The sequence below is a fragment of the Aulostomus chinensis genome, chromosome 20 (assembly GCF_037954235.1).
Source record: "Aulostomus chinensis isolate RoL2024-O1b breed Wild chromosome 20, RoL_Achi_v1.0, whole genome shotgun sequence".
Taxonomy (NCBI): domain Eukaryota; kingdom Metazoa; phylum Chordata; class Actinopteri; order Syngnathiformes; family Aulostomidae; genus Aulostomus; species Aulostomus chinensis.
The window spans coordinates 6,354,295-6,373,496 of NC_141339.1; the positions used below are offsets into that span (position 1 = coordinate 6,354,295).

At 40.7% G+C, this 19,202-nt stretch overlaps 1 protein-coding gene across 1 annotated transcript in view; it reads right to left on the reverse strand.

The window, feature by feature from the left end:
• Window positions 1–19,202, reverse strand: part of mdn1 (midasin AAA ATPase 1) — a 73,094-nt gene that overhangs the window by 9,918 nt on the left and 43,974 nt on the right. Inside the window, exons 59-89 of the mRNA XM_086188864.1 lie at window positions 18,449–18,613; window positions 18,147–18,361; window positions 17,684–18,071; window positions 16,817–16,929; window positions 15,093–15,762; window positions 14,830–14,991; window positions 14,439–14,718; window positions 14,097–14,335; window positions 13,884–13,979; window positions 13,068–13,162; window positions 11,713–11,837; window positions 11,377–11,529; window positions 11,023–11,132; window positions 10,878–10,951; window positions 10,589–10,772; window positions 10,313–10,457; window positions 9,606–9,752; window positions 9,378–9,504; window positions 7,741–7,846; window positions 7,469–7,584; window positions 6,145–6,552; window positions 5,827–6,053; window positions 5,593–5,718; window positions 4,636–4,832; window positions 4,260–4,421; window positions 3,262–3,399; window positions 3,008–3,143; window positions 2,737–2,906; window positions 1,407–1,538; window positions 1,064–1,202; window positions 308–612 (exon numbers count right to left, since the gene is read on the reverse strand). Of these exons, the coding sequence (XP_086044990.1) occupies window positions 308–612; window positions 1,064–1,202; window positions 1,407–1,538; window positions 2,737–2,906; window positions 3,008–3,143; window positions 3,262–3,399; window positions 4,260–4,421; window positions 4,636–4,832; window positions 5,593–5,718; window positions 5,827–6,053; window positions 6,145–6,552; window positions 7,469–7,584; window positions 7,741–7,846; window positions 9,378–9,504; window positions 9,606–9,752; window positions 10,313–10,457; window positions 10,589–10,772; window positions 10,878–10,951; window positions 11,023–11,132; window positions 11,377–11,529; window positions 11,713–11,837; window positions 13,068–13,162; window positions 13,884–13,979; window positions 14,097–14,335; window positions 14,439–14,718; window positions 14,830–14,991; window positions 15,093–15,762; window positions 16,817–16,929; window positions 17,684–18,071; window positions 18,147–18,361; window positions 18,449–18,613 (5,850 nt within the window). The remainder of the gene's footprint in view (window positions 1–307; window positions 613–1,063; window positions 1,203–1,406; window positions 1,539–2,736; window positions 2,907–3,007; window positions 3,144–3,261; window positions 3,400–4,259; window positions 4,422–4,635; window positions 4,833–5,592; window positions 5,719–5,826; window positions 6,054–6,144; window positions 6,553–7,468; window positions 7,585–7,740; window positions 7,847–9,377; window positions 9,505–9,605; window positions 9,753–10,312; window positions 10,458–10,588; window positions 10,773–10,877; window positions 10,952–11,022; window positions 11,133–11,376; window positions 11,530–11,712; window positions 11,838–13,067; window positions 13,163–13,883; window positions 13,980–14,096; window positions 14,336–14,438; window positions 14,719–14,829; window positions 14,992–15,092; window positions 15,763–16,816; window positions 16,930–17,683; window positions 18,072–18,146; window positions 18,362–18,448; window positions 18,614–19,202) is intronic.

Below are 19,202 nucleotides of genomic sequence, written 5' to 3' on the forward strand. Positions count from 1 at the left end.
TGTGCCGAGTTTGTATGCTTTGCAAAAGAGACAACATCGCAATGCATGCAATGATAACGCTAACGTTTGACTCGACGATGTCCATATTGTTGTTTGTTTACCTATCAGTGTTCCTGCGCACGTTTATGTGAAATGATGACGTCAGCGCGATGACGTACGAGAGAGAAAAACACAGGCATGCAGCCCTCACAGTGGGAGTTCAGACCTGCGTCTGCTTGAAGCTTGAATGCGCCCTGATGCTGAGCAAACGCGGGTCCAAAAACCTGCGTTGACATGCGTTTTTCAGTGTGAAAAGGGTAATACACACCTTTGGTTTTTGTCCTTTGTCATCCCTCCCCTCGTCTTGTCCGGCGTCTTGTCTTTGCTCCTCCTTTTCCTCCTCCTCCACTTCATCTTTCTCAGCTGGGCCTTCATCTCCTTCTCTTTGATCTACTCCTCCCTCCTCATCTCCTTCCTCAGTCTTGGGCTCCTGCTCTTGACCATTATCTTCTCCTGGTTGGTCACACTGATCCTCCTCCATCTGCTCTGCTCCCTCCTCCTCCTCATCTTTCTGGCCACTGTCCTTTTCATCTGTGGCCATGTCTTTCTCATCAATGTCAAATGGATTCTCCTCTGAATAGCAAAAAGCACAACTCTGAGCTGAGCTCTCACTCACATATAAATGCTTCGTCAATCACCAACAGATCATTATCTGTATTACCTTTACACTTGACATCAGGAGGCCTTATCTTTAAATTTATTTAAAAAATATATATATATATTCAAAAAATTGTTTCTACCATATGGAAAACCTTTACTTTAAGCTCCTAAATTTTTTCGTTTATATACCAGTTTATCAGTTACTAAAACTTACTATGAATACATTTTCTTTACAATTAATGTAAATATACACTGAACAGCCGCAACATTAAAACAACCAACACTCTTAGTACAGAGAATGATTCAAGAGCAATGCTGGATTATCATTCAATATGTGCCTGTTCTGCACTCTTTAATCTATCACCTCATGTTACAAGATTTGTATTATTAATCAAAAGCTTTGCATTCGTTTATCAAGCCTTACCGTTACCCTTGTCCTCCTCATTGTCACCCGCCTCATCCTGGTCTAGGTTAAGATCCTCAGGCAGGTCCATGGTCTCAGGCTCAGGTCTCTTGTCCTGCTGGCCATGGTAGGGGTCCACTTCATTCTCATCAAACTCTCTCTGGTCGACAAAGAGAGCGGGGATCAGTTTAGAAAAACAAAGTCATAAGAGGAGACCTATCCAAACTTTGAAATCTCAAATATTGATTTTGGGAGGTAAGACAACATCTAAAATAACCAAAATAGAAGTGACAATGGCTAATGACTCATCCAAGTGTGTTCAGGAAACAATATCAGAGGCCATTTTCATTCTTGAAATATTTACCTCATCTCCCTGTTCATTGATTTTCTCGTTCTCATCCATGTCCATCTGTTCATCTTTGTCCTGGTTTTTCTTGTCTTTGCTGGGGTCTGCAGCATCCAAGTTGTCATCTTTGGCAACCAATTCAGATTCACCCTAAACAAATCCATACACACAAATGACTGTAAAATGGAAACACGGATGAAGCAATTTTTTTCATCCAATCATCAACATGTTAACATGCTACATTTGGTTTGAGAACTGTCTTCCTAATTTAGAGGATTATTTTCAAAACCAAAGTGTAATGACCACTATTTGGTCTGCATGCAAAGCCTGAAATATTTTTGCCGTTTTTACCATTGAGCTCCGATGTTATTAAAAATCTCGGTGAGCCACAAGGTGTTCGCTTATTACCATAAACACACAATGTAATTTATTTCGACTAATCCAGCACACACTGTTGATGTTACCTCAATTACTCACTAGAGCACCAAATGCACCATTTGTTCTTATTCGAGTAACTGGTTCAAATAATTTGCCTAACCCTACAATGACCAGTTGTTTTGGGAAATGAGTGAGTCATACAAAAAAAAACTAAATGTACTTGGGACCTATTTTTTAAGGATAACAGAGATTTTTGTGATTATTGCAGGCAAAGATCCTTGATTATGCAGCCCGTCTTCTTAAAAAATGTGAAGGAATATGCGGGATATTTATGCCATTTTATGTGATGAAATTGTGGGAATTCGTTAAAATGGCCGGAATTTGAAAATACTGCAGTTTGATGAATAAGAAAAGAAAGTGATTCCCCTAACACTCTGTTCTCACTAAGCTACAACTTTAATGTAAAGAGTCATTTCTAATGACTTCCTATGATAAGCTAACATACTGCATCACAGAAAGTGCTGGTCATAAGAAAGTTCTCATCTTGTTTTATTTCAGACCTAAATAATCACATGGCTCAAACTTACAAAACCTTGACAAATCAAACAAGTTCCAAGCTTATTTTTGTTGGTAAATAAAACTGATTTGCGGACTTCATCGTGTCTTCTTTGTGGGGTTTACAGATTTCTCATGACGTCACCTCACAACATTCCCAAGGCAACAGGAGAAAATTGGCTCCGCTTGTGTGAAGCAAACACATTTTTACATTTTTTTTTTTAAATACGTGTGACGTTTTTGCAACGAAAATGTGGGGATTACGAAATCATGCAAGCCCCGCATATTTTGCACATTTTGCGTGGATATCGGCGATTTACGCGGCGTCTTTGAAAAAATGCGGCCCCCACATATATGTGCGGACTTTTGGCTGATTATGCGTTGAATTATGCTATGGGTTATAATGATTATGTACCTGGTCCATGCCCTGGCCAGACTCTTCCTCCTTGTCACTTCCTTCCTCATCTTCATCCTCCTCGTTGTCCCCCCACATTCTCTCATCAAGAGTATCTGTTTGTCCTTCCCCCAGGTCACCCATTTTCTTGTCCAACTCCTCCTCATTCTCTTTATCTGACTCATCCTCACCTGCAAATATTCGTGGGAGGAAGATTCAATTAGTGAAACAGTATAGTCGATGCACTAACTATATCAAGCATTGTGCCCTACATGTTCTCAAATCTAGCTACCTTGCTCATTCTCATCCCCATCATGCATTTGTCCATCAAAGTCTTCTGACATCTCAATAGCATTGTCTTCTGCCTTGATATTCCTATCTTCCTGCTGCTCTTCCTTTTCTTGGCCCTCCTGGTGGGTGTCCTCCACCTGCAGTCACAAGGCAGAGATGCATTCAAGACACATAACATGCAGGCCTCTTTGACAAACAACTGTTTCTAGGGAAAAGGATAAACCTGTAGTAACAAAACTGAAGCTATTCCATCACCTGATCTTCATTCTCGATCTTGTCGCTGACATCTTTTGTGCCCTCGCCCTCTCCTATACCACCGCCCTCGTAGTCGTGAAACTCTGTGGTGCCCTCACTATCTCCACCAGCCATCAGTTCTTGAGGTAAGCAGAAACCCTGAGAAGGAGAACAAGAGTATTCAGGACAACAAAACCTCATCTAGAAACACTGACTTACCACTGTGCTGACTATATTATGATTTCTAGTCATGCTAAATGTGTCACTCACTTGTTGTCTGACTTTTAGCAGAAAGAAATATCTTTTCCACCTTATGGATTTTCATGAAGTTTAATAGGCATTCATGGTCCTAACATAATCAATCCTACTGTTATAATCTGTGACTTTTAATAACTTCACAAAGTGCTTCGTATTTGGTTGGTAAATAAATACATCCATTTTAAAATCCTGACTGTTGCCAAGATCACTCGTCATTAGCGTTTCTGTGAAATCACCTATGGAAATTTCATTTACAGGGTTCAGACACATTTTTACCAATATAATCTCATGAATTACACATTTGTGGAAATTTTTCATGGCTATACATTCTCTGAAATGTCAGTTTTCACAGGAAAGATAAATGGAAACCCATGTCAAAATTTACCAATGTACATTTAACTAATTAATGACAAGCTGATACAATGTGTAACATGTATAAATTCAATAATATTTTTTGCCAAAAGATAGTTTTTCTGTCAAACCACATACACTGTAATGTTTAGGTATTTGTGAAGCAAACTTTCATGACTTTTCCAAAATTTCTTGCTTTATTTTTCAAATTCCTTTTCAGGCCTGGAAATTGGTATTTTAAAATTCTGTTTTTTTACAGACCATATTAACGCTCCATTAAGTATAAACACAATGTCACTGACATCTTCACCAAAAGATTTTTGTATGCCTTTTGTTATGAATACCATACAGTTGTTACATTTTTTGAAGATTTCAAAATGTTAAAATATACTTGAATTTTGTTTGAGTACCTTCTGCGCAAGCTCAGTAAAGATGTTGGCCAGGACAGACAGCAGTTTCCCAGTGCTCCTGTGGGCTCCCAGAGACATGGCCAAATAATAGCGCACCAGGTCAGAGTAAATCCCCAGTAGAGGTTCCAGACGCACCAGCATCCTGCACACCCTGTTCACCTCCTGAACACACACACACACATTCACACAGAAACACAAGTATAATACAGTCACTGACGGAAGTGCATGATCATGCAACATAACCAATGATTTTTATTTATTTTAAAGCTGGTCTGTTGACATGACTATGATTTTAGATGAAACATAATTTTATTTTAAGGGCACAGTATGCCTGTATACAGAAATGAACAGAATGTATTTATAAATTCAGCTGGACCTGGAGCTGCTGTGGCTGACAGGAATCTCTATGTGTTTTCAAGCAGCTCAGCAGCCTCTCCAGCCTGTCGTTCACGTCTCCCACACGCAGAACCTCCACCTCAGCTGCCAGCTCGTCCTCCAGGAGACAGGTCAGATGCCCTGGCTTCAGCAGGTCCTCCACAGACTCGTCATCCTCCTCTTTAGCACTCTCTGGAGCTGAAATAACACCATGTAGACAACCATTCATGCAGTCAGAGAAAACATGACACTCATATCAGCTAATTGTTGACTATAACTGGCAAACAGAGATGGAAGTGCACAACTGTTAACAACACCAGAAGCCCCCAAAATTTACCCATTGACCCCACAAGATAATCATGGCCAGAGGGACTGGAGACAAGAATCTTATTTTTCTTCATAGAAAACTGGCATGTCAATTTTCACACAATGATCAGAAACACTGTGGATTAAAACATCTATTGGATGACTGGGGTCAAAGAAACAGTCAGGTTTATGTGCTAAGCATCAGAACTACAAGCAAGAACCAGCAGTATGCTGATGTTTGTTTATGATGGATTTAGTTAGGGTTGCTGCTGACATACTTGACCTCATCAGTTACAGAGCAGCACGTAATCTTCTATAATAGAATGAACCAATATTGCATGTAAATCATCTTACTGAAGTGAGCAATAAGTTTTGAATTTGTTCCATTTTCTATCACTCCACAGATAACACCACTGGGACTACTTACAGAAAGTGAGATGAGTCAGTTATTATGCCGGATAACACACTAATCTCACAAATTAATCTGGGTTCAAGCTCAGGTCTTCTGGTGTCAAATGTTTGGCTCACTTAAATGGGGCAGATGAGCACTGTAATTTTTGTTGTATAGCTAAATTGTTTTGGAGCAATTCACAGGGTCAGATTCAGATCATTATCGGCTTTTTCATTCAGGTCTCCAATGTGTCTTTCCCACCTGTCGTGACCTCACTTTGTTGATCCTTCTCCCTTCTTTTCACGAGTGTCTGGACAGCACACAGTACTGTGTTAATGTTAGTCTCCATCTCAGCAGAGAACTCAGAGCAGAAGGCAGACTCCTTATCTGGAAAAAGCCGCAAACATGACTGTATCTGTTAGTATACTCAGTTCTGTGTATAGGCCAATAATATTAGGAGATAATATTGTTAAAACCGCTGCTCAGTTTATCCACCTGACTGTTGATGTCTCAGGGAGAGCAGCTGGTTCTTCCAGGTGGTAAACTCTGTGATGTTAGCCTCCACCTGTCCTCTGACATACTGCAGGCTCTGGGTGATGGCTGGCTGGCAGTCTGTGCTCCCTACACACACGGCAGGGATGAAGAGCTGCTCAATGCTTGGCATCTGAGCCACCACAGCTGCCAGCTGGTCAAAGGCTGCACAGCATGTGACAAAATAGCTCCTGAGGAAAACAAAAATTGAAAACACGTTGTTGGGACTATACTTGTCATTTGTAACTACCACTCAGGTTAACCCAGAGATTATGTTTTTACCATGTGTGAAGTACTCTCTCTGAGCTCTGCTGTGCCATACTGTCCAGTTCTCTCTTCAGGTTTTGGGCCTGCTTCAACATTGCAACCACATGCTGGTTTAGCTGGCTCCATGCAGTGTCCCCCCTGCGCATCAGACAGCCAGGAGGTTGGCGCTGGGCTGCTAATGGAGATGGGCACATCAAAGTGTGTTGCCTGCAGCTGCTTGTTTCCTCCTCTTGCTGGGGATCTTCAGGGCAACACTGCAGCAGCCAGGTAAGCTGCTGCAGGAGGGTGGAGCACTGAGCAGCCAAAGCCTGCCCTCTGCTGACCCAATCACAAAGGGAGGACTGAGGAGGGAGTGTACACCCTGTGTCTTCACTGTGGTTTCGGAGGTGGTTCTTGACATCCTGGACGTTGCTTGTCAACTTCCTGTATGTGGAGGTGAAATGAGGAAACATTAAAGATGTTGTTACAGTTGTATGACAAGATGAGTGCCCCCTCTGAACCAAATCAGGCATGTCTGACATATCTAAGTTTTTTTTCTGTTTGCATGTGCACCACCAGAACAGTGAAGTGGTTAGTATAGAATAGGGCTGCTTGAGCAGACATAAAAAACAAGAAAGGAAAACACCAGGTTCAATAATCATACATAAAATACCCTTGCTGTCACTTTTTATGCAGTTCTGTTTTTTTGTGGTGTAAAAAGTTCTTTAAAAATGTGAATCACTTATTTTTTTTTTTTTATAGTTTGGTCAGGTGGCAGAATGAATCTTTGTGCACAGAGTCAATTTTGAAAAGGCAAACACAGTGATACCTAAAAAAAAGGTATTTTAACAGCACAATGTGCATTTCCTTTTGACCTAAGATTCACCATTAAATTTTAGTTTTGGCCCTCCAAGGAAAAAGGCACCCCTGAGATGTGTAGTTTGAGAAAGAGCCTTGATTTAAAAAAAAGTCTTTCAAAGGGAGCTCTTTGATGTGTACCCCCCCCCCCCACTTCTTTTTTCCTAATCTTTTTTGATCAACACCCATCCAAATGCAGTATTGGATGTGTATGTCACCGTTTTATTTTCATCAGTCCTGTACCGTAACTTAATTTCTGCAGACGGCACAAACATTATTTTCCATTTTCAGACAGATGTCATTTTAAATGGTTTTATAATTTAAACAACCTTGTGTTATTTACATTTCTTATCGTCAATATCTACATGTCAGTAATTGTAGCTCAGGGAGTTTCTGCAGGTCTGTCCATTAATATCTTCTGTTACATCGATAAGCCTATCTCTCATATCTTTGTGACTGTGAAATAATCAATGTATTATCTCAGCAATCTTGGTCAACTGACCTGAGATGGACCCACTGTTCAGTAAGCTTGGCCAGTCGATGTCTCTGTCCGAGGAGTAGCTTGAACAGGTGAGAGGAGAAACCTCGACAGCGCTCTATGTTCCCCAGACCCAGCTCCTACAAACCACACACACACACACACACACACACACACACACACACACACACACACACACACACACACACACACACACACACACACACACTTAGTTAAAGCTATAAGGCAGAAATACATAGTAAATGTGTGCTTCATTTTAATTCCTGGCCACTCACTTTGGCAGCATGTTGGAGGGCTGTCTGCAAAGCAGTTCTCCTGGCCCACGAACGATAGAAGTACTTCTGACATCCATCCCATGCTGCCAGCAGCTCTGTATTCAACCTGTAACATGAACATAGACAAAATTGTGTTTGGTTTAAGAATCTATCAAACATGAAAAACTGAAAACTAGAGGAAATTCTGACAGCCCCCACCTCCACCAAGGAAAACGATGTCAAACCCAATAAAAAATTAGGTAGTCATTGAAAAAAACAATTATACACTACCAGTCAAGACTCTGAACACACCTTCTCATTTAATTTTTTTTCTTTATTTTCCTCTACTTTCGATATTGTAGATACATATCGAAGACATGAAATATATGAAGAAAGATGCTACCACATGGCTACCACAGGATCCTACAGCGTCATACCATCCCATCCGGTTTGCATGAATGTCTAAAGCAGTAATCAAAGCAAAGGGTGGCTATTTTGAAGAATCTAAAATTAAAAAAAAAGAAAACATTTTGTGTGTTATTTCACACTTTTTTGTTTAATACATAATTCCATGTGTGTTCATTCATAGTTTTGATGTCTTCAGTGAGAATCTACAATGTGAATAGGAATGAAAATAAAGAAAAAGCATTAAATGAGAAGGTATGTCCAAACTTTTGACTGGTAGTGTATATTAAGGAAACACTATTTTTAAGAGAAAGACTGTAATTCCATCAATATTTTTGTATAGCAGTATGTAAGCCATACAGCACCATTGAAGAAATAATTTGTAACAACTCAAGAAGCTGATGCAATCACAACAGTGTCACTGTAGCATGAAGAAGCTGTGGCTCTACTCACATATTTCTCTTTGACAGTGAATCACTGCAGCAGTGTTAGGGAGCAGTGGAACATGCTAGCCAGTCTGGTGGACGCCCAACCTTTCTGGTGTTATACTGCCCCCTAGTGTCTGATATGAAGCACTAGCTTGTTTGATTACGTACAAATCGTGCCTTTAAATGTACTTTGTGTTACAATTGTCAAAATGTGATTTATTTCAACCCCACATACCAAACAAAGAGACAGTTACAATAATTAATTATACATAAAAAAGCCAACTAATATTCAACAGCAGAGCACTGATAAATACAAAATTCGACCGAACTGCCTAGACTCAGACTTTGTCAAGAGCTGCAATCTTATAAGCTTTACATGCTGTATTAGTGTTTGTTTTTTATTAGAGCTGACGTAGTTCTATCTTAAACAAAAAAGCAGTGCTACAGCAAAGCCATTTTGGAGTGTTTTTGAGGCCAGTTTGAGTTGTCACTGGCTGCACATTTTCTGTTGTCATTACACCTGTTTTGTGTTAATTTTGCGACATAATATAGCCTCTGCGCAGCACTCTTCTTCATCCTTTCATGTTAGACGAAAGCCAGAATAGATGCATCCCTTGATGACCAAAGTGGTCCAACCAGACGTCTGAAGGTTAAACGTCTTTTCACTTGATTATATTTATAACTTGAGTTCATTTTAAAATGTTTTAGAATACAATACATTACATATTGCAGTTTCAAATAATTTTCAAATAAACTAACATCAACTGCCAGTGGTACAATAAATACAATCAAAGCATAATAAAAAAGTGAAAAAGTTGTGTTTACATGCTCTCGGCTGGCTCCTGGTTCCTGACAGCAGACAGAGCAGTGCTCATCTCCAGAGGATGCATACAGAGGGTTCTCTCTGGGTCAGCTGTCCTGTTCCATGTTAGGCCTTTACGGTATGACAGACCTTGATGTGAAAAAAATAAATGAAAAGAGGGTTTAGGAGACTGTTTTTTGTTCCTGAGATCACAGTACAGAGACAGATGTGAACGGGAGATGAAAACTCACCAATTTCTGTGAGCATCTTGAACAGGTCAGACAGAGCTCTCTGCTTCTGCTGCAGGATATGCTTGACCTCAGCCCTCTGCTTCTCTTTCTCTGCTGACATGTCGATGGTGAGGCCTTGCAGGTCCCGTAGGTTGCTGATGACCTCGCCTGACAAGAAGAATATACAGTCATGCAAAAGCATCTGTGGTTTTGAATAATGTGCATTCTTATCCTCCTTGAAAAAAAAGAGTTCAGACTGAATCCAATAAGATTTCAATTTTTAGTTCAACTCACAACTGAGTTGAAACAGCTCATTTTATGTAATAAAAGCAACACAAAAACACAAAGAGTGTTATTATATTTTCAATAATATGAAAAGTAAAGTCGTGATTTGTGATCAAAAATCTTTCCAAAATATCTGATTTACCAAAGTGAGGGGGAAAGGGCAATTAAAATCATCAGCAATGTTTCTGCACAGAGTGAATTGAGTGTGTGGCCTATCGAGAAATTGGATCACAATAGGTTGCCATTTTTTTAAAAAAAGGTAGTTTCCAAGAAAAACAGAAACATTTTTTATTTTGTTTCAGCTGGATTTAAAAGTGGTGGAATGACCAGCCAGTAGTGGGAAACCTTAGGATAGTGCCAGAGGGTTATTTAAATCCAACACATATATTAATCAAATACCATACTTAACTGCATATTGCACTGATAGGAAGTGGGTTTCATACCAGTGAAGCAGTCCAGATCCTCTACCAGCTCAGGTGCTGGGTGTTTTTTCAGCATGTGGACACACATTGTCTTCATCTTTCTGGCCAGAATAGGCAGTCTTCCTTGTAGAGATGCAGCCTCAACTCCATCCTCCGGACCCTCGATCTGAAATTCCCAAATAGAGCTTGGCTTGTTCATGAGCTATTTACTCCACATCACTACGGGCCAGAAACTAATTACTTAACAATGGGACAAAAAAAAAAGGGCAGGAAATGATCACTTTGAGAGAGTTGCACCTGTAAGTCTCTACCCTTTCCTGGCAGGGTGCTCCTCAGAGCCTGGTTAACCCGGTGAATGGGCGTTTCCTCTGGGTTGGAGTCCACAATGTCCAAGTTGGTGCTGCTTCCCTGTTCCACCAGAGAAGGAACACTTGGACCATTCAAAGCCTCTTCAAATTTCCTGACAAACTTGAAGAGTGTCCTGAGGAAAACAAACAAACGAGTAATTTGGAAGTGGGGCCATCAGTCTTTTAGAGGTGCATTTGAATCTTGAAGGTAAATGTATCAAATCCTCATACTATCTTACCGATGTGTCTTCTCCACTGACTGTTTGATGGACCAGAAGCTAACATCGTTCCACCTGGAGATCTTGACAAAGTCCTGCAACAACGAGTAACTTTTCATTGAAGATATGAAAGCGACAAGCATTCAAAAACATTATCTTAATGTACCTTAAGCTCCTTCTCAATGGGTTGTCTGAGCTGGCTGATTTTGGTTTGGATGCAGTCCAAAAACTGACTATAGTATTTGTGCAGGTTCCACAGGAGACTTGAAAGTGAGGCTGCAAAACAAGGTAGCTATTAATATGTGGTCCCCCATAACTGAAACAATCTCTAGCACAGTCAAAAGCAATAACTTTACTTGGTTTAGAACTGAACCTGTTGATCAAAGGTGCAATTTATGTAACAACAAACTGCTTTTGTATCCCAATGAGCAAACAATAAAAGTTACAGTAACTTTCAGTGTACATTTGACATATGAGCACACTTGTATGCCTCACATAAGAGAGAAAAGCAATGGCTGACCTTGTCCAGGCTGGTTGGGGAGCAGCAGGAGGTGGCAGTGGAAGCTGAGTAGCATGGCCAGGCGGGTGTGGAACTCGCCTAGGGTGGAGCTCTCCATGAAAGCCTGTATGGTGGAGGACACGGAAGACAGGGAGAGGGCCTCTATCTCCTCACCTGGAGAGGAAAATAATCGTGAGTAAATTTGTTTGATAGATGAAATGATGATGTGCAAAGTGCTTAATTTGTTTAACATTTCTAAACCTCCCCTATACACACACAAAGGGGGTTTCTCTGAACAAAAAGAAAATCATTCCAAAACTCTATATCATCATCTACTTTATCAGAGAACACATCTACCTGTACTAGCATCAAGTCCCTGTTCCTCCAGATATCTCTCTATCAGCTGGTAAAGAGAGAACCAGTGCTTGGTGGATTTCTCGGTGTGCCGCATCACTGCATTGTCCAAGCTGCTTGACCAACAGCTACAAACAAAGGATGAGATAACGGGACACGAACAGCTTATATCCTGAGATTTCTTTTAAAAAAAGGATATCTTTGTTGAACATCAAACAGAAAGCATACCAAATTACAGTAGCCATCTTTAGCTTTCTTATTATTAGTAATTGTGCTCATGAGGTAAAAGACATCACCTTTACACATAGTTTAAGATAATTGAGTGGCACACATTTGACAAATTCTCAATAAATTTCATTAGATATGGACGTTTAGTTTATTCTCAATCTATTGTGATTTTTTGCCTCTATGATATGCAATCACAATAAATATTGGACCTTCTTAGCGTAACCTGTATTTTGGCCTCTTTAAAGTAATCATTTGTGGGGGTTTGATCACACTCAAACTTTTTTGATATTATTTGTTGCTTGTAAATTTTATGAATTACCTCTTCTCTAAAGGAGTTTCATTTATTATTGGCAGAATTTCTGTTATATTTTTTGGCATGAGCTTATTGTCCAACTGCAAAGTACACCACATGAACACTGACATGTTTAACTTTTGTCTGAAATAAAATAAAGTTGTGGAAGTTACTAGCAGGAGCAACAGCCTTTCATTGTCTGCATGTGTATTGTTTATAGTGGCACTCCAACACTTGTCATATGTGTATCTCAGGTTGGAAGCACTGGAAGCTGGCTGCAAATGACCAGATTCCCCCAGTAAGAAGGATGGGTATGGCAACTTCAGTGAAAAAAAAATGAAATGCTTCACACTTAAATATATCATCTGTCAAGTGACTAGATCATTTTTAAACCCTTCTTCTTTGTTGACAGTGTAAAAAGTTACCATGTCTTCCGTTTGCATAATTGCAGTGACGACTTTAGCAGGGTTGGACTCAATGATCAAGAATCTGATTGGTGGCTCTGTGCTTGCAGAATTTGCAGGTCAATCACATTCAAACACCCCAGAAATGAGATCCATGTGATCCAAAAGTTTTCCCTCAAGGAAAAGCATGACTTGTTGAGTTAATGTGCCTCAGGCGTCACACATCCAGTGACGGGATGGTTGCTCATGTGCCCATCATGATGATGCTTTAACAATACTGTGTAGACCTATGTTTGCTGCAATTATAATATTCTATGCTGCAACAGATGGACACCCGTCAATAAAAACTAATGTATAGAGACACTGATGATCATTGAAAAACATAAACTTGAGAAGGTAGTGGCTACATAAATTTTAGCACCACCATATCTTACTTGAGCTCCAATTTGCGCCACTGGATAATGAGCTGGGTAACTGGCTCAAGTGCCTTCTGCAGAGAGACTGAGCGGCTAGCATTATTTTCCCAATCCTGAGGAAACAGAAGAAGAAGTGACAAAAGTAAAAATAAAGACCAACTCCATGCAAATTTCTTTAGGCTTATTGCACTATTTTTTCTTAATGCTCTTCAAGATCTCAGTAAATAGAGATGAAGAGTGAGCAATGTCAAAATTATTTCACACAGTCATGACTACTAGCTGGCAGTGGGAGCAATTCTGACTGTATTACTAAAAAAAAAAGAAAAAAAAGCGAGAGAAAAAGTGGTAAAATACAGCAGCTAAAAAAAAAAAAACTTTCATATGTTTAACTGGTAAAATGCAGATTGTGAATGACAAACACTGTCTGTGCATATGCAGTTCTCAATCTTGACCCAACACAATTATATATTTTGTAATTTGTAGGTGTGTGGATAATTTTAGACATTTGCATGAATATACCAAATATATCAAAACAAGTAATTATGTCCCTCATGATATTGCATTAACCTCTAATGGGCATACATTTCAAAATTAGATATTAGAATCTTTTGACAACAATGTTTCTTTTAATGAATATTCAAATGTGACAAATTTTGACAACCCTAATGCTCATCATTATGACGACTGCCAACAACTCTAACTGTAATTAGCAGCTGTCTTTTATTCAATGATACAATGTCTGGCAATTTATACTTAGTAACTGACTTTCAAAACTGCAAGGGGTATATCATTTTCAAACCTAAATATAAACAAACGTGGCATTGTTAAACTCACCTGTGCTTTACTGAGGAGTATCTCCAAGCCATTAAGGAACTTTGCTAATGGGCTGGCCAGACTGAAAGCCATGATCCTCTCAATCACCACTGTCAGCTGGACAATGACATACACACACACAAACACGCATGCACACACAAAGCATGCCATTAATAATTTCATGTTTTATGGAACTTGTTTTAGAATACATTTCTGTGAAAAAATGCCACTCACCTGTACAAGGGCTGGGTGTTCAGGCCAGTCCTCTAGTCTCTGCTTAATGGCAACACTCATCTGCTCCAGGACAGGAAGACAAAGGCGGGCTTCACTCATGTTGGGCTGCTGGTAGAAGTCATAGGGTCCCTCTGAAGTGACAGCCAGGATATCAGGCCCCCTCAAGCCCTGCACTGAGTTCTGGAGAAGGGTTGACAGCAGCAGCTCACTTCCTGTAAGCTGCTGGTCCAGTTCTGCATCTGAGAGGAAAAGAGGAAATCAATTTCTTCTTCTTTGCACCTACAAAATGCTGAAGTGCTCCAGATGAGTACACTGTAAGTGACAACAAACTAGCACACTGACCAATCAGATGATAGAAACGTGATATCACAGGGGCAGCAATCTGATAGGAGGAGGCCAGGACTTTGATATATTCAGTGCTGTGATTGGCTGATGCTGTGCCTTGGTACCAGAGTGACTGGGCATATCCCAGACACAGGTGCTGATGGACCTGGACCACTGTGTTCATGGCACCAGGTGATGAAAAGTTGCTTTCCCTTGTCTCTTCCTGAACTTCCTCAACCTCCAGCCCTGAGTCTCCTGGGCCCTCTAGGCTCGGCTGAGATATGATGTCTTCAAAGTCCTGGATTTAGTGTGCACAAGCAAAGTGACCCCTGAAATATCTATGCATCCTTTTAAATGCTTTTTAGCTTGACAGCAATTTTGCATTGAGACAGCACTTCTATATAAATACCCTGCTGAACTTAGGGAACTGGCGTCTGAAGTCCCTCTCTTCTTGCTCCTCCTCGGTCAGTCCTGAGCCGTGCAGCCGACTGCGGTTACGATACAAACTTGCCTCCAGCTGCTCTCGCTCTCTCTGCTTTCTTTCCTGCTCATCCCACTCATTCACCAGAGCCTGAAAGAAATCATAACAAAAAAAAAAGCAAAAACTTTCACTCAAGATATTTACAATTACATGAAGGTGTGGAAGGTTTAACTGAGAATTTAGCAACTGACCTGGCAGATATGTCGGAAGAGGCTCAGTGCCTCATCACTGAATTGTCCTGTGGAAAGCGTGTGGCACTGCACATACAGCAGAGCATTGAGGAGTACTGTGGAGGACTGAGGAATCACAAGCTCGACATCTTGCTGTGGTAGCAGCTTCACAAGGTTGCGCAAAACCTCCATACAACCTCTGGAGCAGAGATAGTCAGCCTGGGCCAGGTGGGACTGCTGAGTCTGGGACAGGGAGGGAAAGGAGAGGAGGCAGGATGCTAGCTTGGCAAGATTTGGAACATGAGTGACTGAGGCGGCCACCTGGGAGGCCACCAGTTTCATGCCATGCCGCAGCTGGAGGATGCCGGTCCGAACTGGCCCGACAACATCAGGGTAAAGGGGATAGTCTTCAAGCAGTCTTTGGCAGAAGCGCCGCTGGGAGTTCTGCCACACAGCCTCTTCCTTCAGTAACCCCTGAATCGCTGATCTGGATTTGGAGGAGGAGCCCTGCAGGGCCTTCAGTAGGTGGGAGAGCAGGTCTTCCACTGCTGACGCCTGGCCAATGCTGCAGAGGTAATGCTGAAGCTCCTGGAAGAGCCTACCATACTGGGGTTCATGTGGGCGAAAGGCCTGTTTCCTGGAAAGTTCCGCTATCTGCTCCTTCACCTGCTGCATACGGATCCACAAGTACCTTAAATCACAAGTCAGATACAGATAGATCAGGGATGTGTCCAAAATGATCAGGTTATTACCCAAATACCCTATATACTGTGTGCATTTTAATCATTCCTCCCCTCTGTATTAGCTCTGAAGAGATCCTTCACAATGATACAAGTATGTTCTAAAAGACCTCCATTAGCTCTATTGGACCTTAGTCATTTTTGTTAGAGACTGGAACCATGAAAATAGTTCCAAAATTCTTTTTCTGTAGGAGTAAAGTTCATTTTTCACACTGTGGTGCAGGTTTTATAAATGAGAGTAAACCTGCCAGAACACAGGTGATTAACTCATTCTATGAATTGTTTCAGGGGACCCACCGATACCCCCAAGTGGCTGTAGTGAAAACATTCATTTTGATTATTAATTTAAATTTTTCTGAGGACTTATCCGACTTAAAAGTGGCAAAATCGAACTAAATAAACAGACTGATATAAAATTGATCCTTGGTAAAAAGCTGAAAAGTGATTATTTATAAATAACAAATAAATAACAAATGCTTTTAGCCATATTGCAATATTAAATAATTTTTTTCATCCATATACTCATAATTTTAATGCTTAACAGGAGATTATGTGAAGACTTTAACTATGAATGTAAGCTGTCTCTAAGTACCATGCAAAAAAGGCTTGAGCTCATTATATGAAGTTACCAGAGTTCATTGTATATAGCTGATTTTGACGCTTCACACATCCAAGTTTACATCACGTCAGAGGAACTAGACTACTTACTAAAGCTAAACTGACACTTAAGTTTGGGTTTATGTAGAAATTAATATCTGGGAGTAAAAAATCTAGACTATTCAAAGTAAAATAACTTTTCCTCTATGTTTTGAGCTTGCAGAGAGTGAAACTGATGTGGTCTCAAGGTGGGAATTTGTAATCAATTGTCAACTCTCATCGATATTGGAAAAATAGAACTTGATGAACTCCCATGCTAAAACTGACACTCTTAGACAGTCATTATTTTTTTTTAAATATACCTGTCATATGTTCTATCATTCTTCCACATATCCACCTAAATCAGACCTGATTCGAGGATGCTGGAAACCATCAGTGGTGCTGCTCTCTTCCACCTCTGTTCCTGTCATCAGCTGAGACCACAGGCTCCGTCCTCGCCACTCCTCCTGTAGCAGAGCCAGCTGCAAGAAAAAGAGACACGCTGAAAAAATTTCTGGCTTTAACCTCCTTCTAGTGTTCTGTATCCTTACTGCATGAATCCTATCCTGCAGTTCACACTTTTGACACACCCCTCCCCAGTGTTCTGGACAATTAATATGGAAATTACTGCATTTTTATTAACCTTAAAAGAGGTCACATTTCATCAGAACAAATCTATGAAATTAAATTTGATGAAAAAGCTTGCATATAGATTGTGTATTACTCCAAAATATCAATGCATGAACAACTTTTGACTAAGAGTACAAAAACCTAAAAGCCTCCAAGCATGTTTGTGTTGCTGCATGTCCCTGTGTGTGTAACAGACAAAGTGATTGTGCACATCCCTCAATAATTTAATGATTTTTTTAACTAGGGCCCGAGTACTCCAGTGTGAGAGCCCTCTTTTTTAATTGCTGATAAGTGTAACTACTGTTATTGAGGGGAGTAATGTCCTTATAAACCTTTTTTTCTGCTTCTAATTTCTCCCACACAATGTTTCGTCTGTTATTAGTCCTATTGTCTTTCTATATAATGTGCAAATAAACAAAATATAAAAAAATAAAACAAAAATAAACAAAATCTAATTGAAAACTCCTTTTTAACACATACTATACAGTATACACATACTTTTGAATGACTATTTACCTTCTACAGCCAAAGCCTTCTTTTCATTTTAAAAAACATTTCAATGTGACATTAGTAGCCTATGAATAGCACAGCTCAACAGTTGCTGACCTCCTGCTGAGCATAGTTGAGTTTGTAGGCCCTCTTCACAGCCGGGTCAAAGATTGTCTGTGGTGTCCACACTTTGATCTGTAACAAGCCCATGTTGACCCAAAATACTCCAGAGCGGGCCAGAAGATTTGTGCCCTGGATTTTGTTTTGGACGTATTGCTGCAGGCAGGTGATACAGGCCTCCACCAGGCCATCAGGGAGTAGATTAGGGGGCAGGAAGTCTCTGAGAACTGTCTGGATCTCCTGGGCAGCAATCAGCGGGTCAGGGTCCTCAACCAGGCTCTCGCAGCTCTCCATGTAGCCCTCTTGCAGACTGGGGGGTAGCATGTCAGCCATGCTCTGGAGCTGTCGACGCAGGACCACACTCTGGAGCCGGAAGTCTGTGCCTCTGGAGAGATTAGGTGATGGTCAAAGCTAAGCATGGCAAGTGTACTCGGCGAACATTTTCAATGATAAAACGAACCTGAACTCAGACAGTGCAGGAAAGGCCATATTGTCCCACAGCACTGCTGACACATCCTGGAGCTGCTGGATCCTCTCCTTCCACTCCCCCAAGGTTACATGAGACATGGAGAGGAGTGAAGCCCCTGACGGTTCCCATCGATTTCCAGCATCCCTGCTGCTGAGCACTCCCAGCATGCAACGTGACCACACAGCTTTACTTAGCAATGCTGGTCCCTAAAAACAACAATGACACTCATTTATTAAACAAAAGAGGGAATTTGATGTATCTATACATCAGCAGAACATATGAATGGGCTATACCATGTCATCTGCCCCGTGGTGTAGCTTTGGAGCCAGCTGAGTCTCAGGATTGAGTGGGTCCCATCTTAGCCAGCAGTCTGCATTTGACGTCACTCTGTTGGTCCAAAGGGCAGCCAAGGCCTCGGACAGCAGCTCACACCACACAAACTGAATCTCTTCTGCTGGCTAGAGGGTAAAATCCTCCTCATCATCATCATCATAATAATACAAATACTGTATAATACGATGATAATAAGGTCTACTTAAAAGCAGTTGTACAGGTGATCAATGCCTCCTTACGAAAGGTATACCTGTACAACAGCTTGTAAATGAAATATGTAAAAGGATGGAGACAGTATTAAGAGGTCAGTTATTGGAATGACACTCATTATTATAGTTCTAGAGTACAAAGTGGAAAAGCATCATTCTTACAGAGGTCCAGCATCCATGTTGCCTTTACACCTCACTAAGCTTTCTGATAACCAGTACTGTTTTGAAAACTCCTGGCCTAATTCAGGGTTAGATCCTTTAAATCTAGCTCTTACCCTCAGTAGTCCAGCTGCCATTCCAGCTTATGTAGCTCCATTAGTCTTAGTAAGTAATAATCAGAAACTGAGGCGGAACAGGGCTGTGACATGAAAAATTACATGAAGCCATCCTGCCTGATGTCAAGTGGTAATTATTGGGAGGACGTAGAGACATCCTTGAAATGAGATCAAAGAAGCCGCAACACAAGTAAACTAGTTGACTACATGACATTAAATTACATGATAAC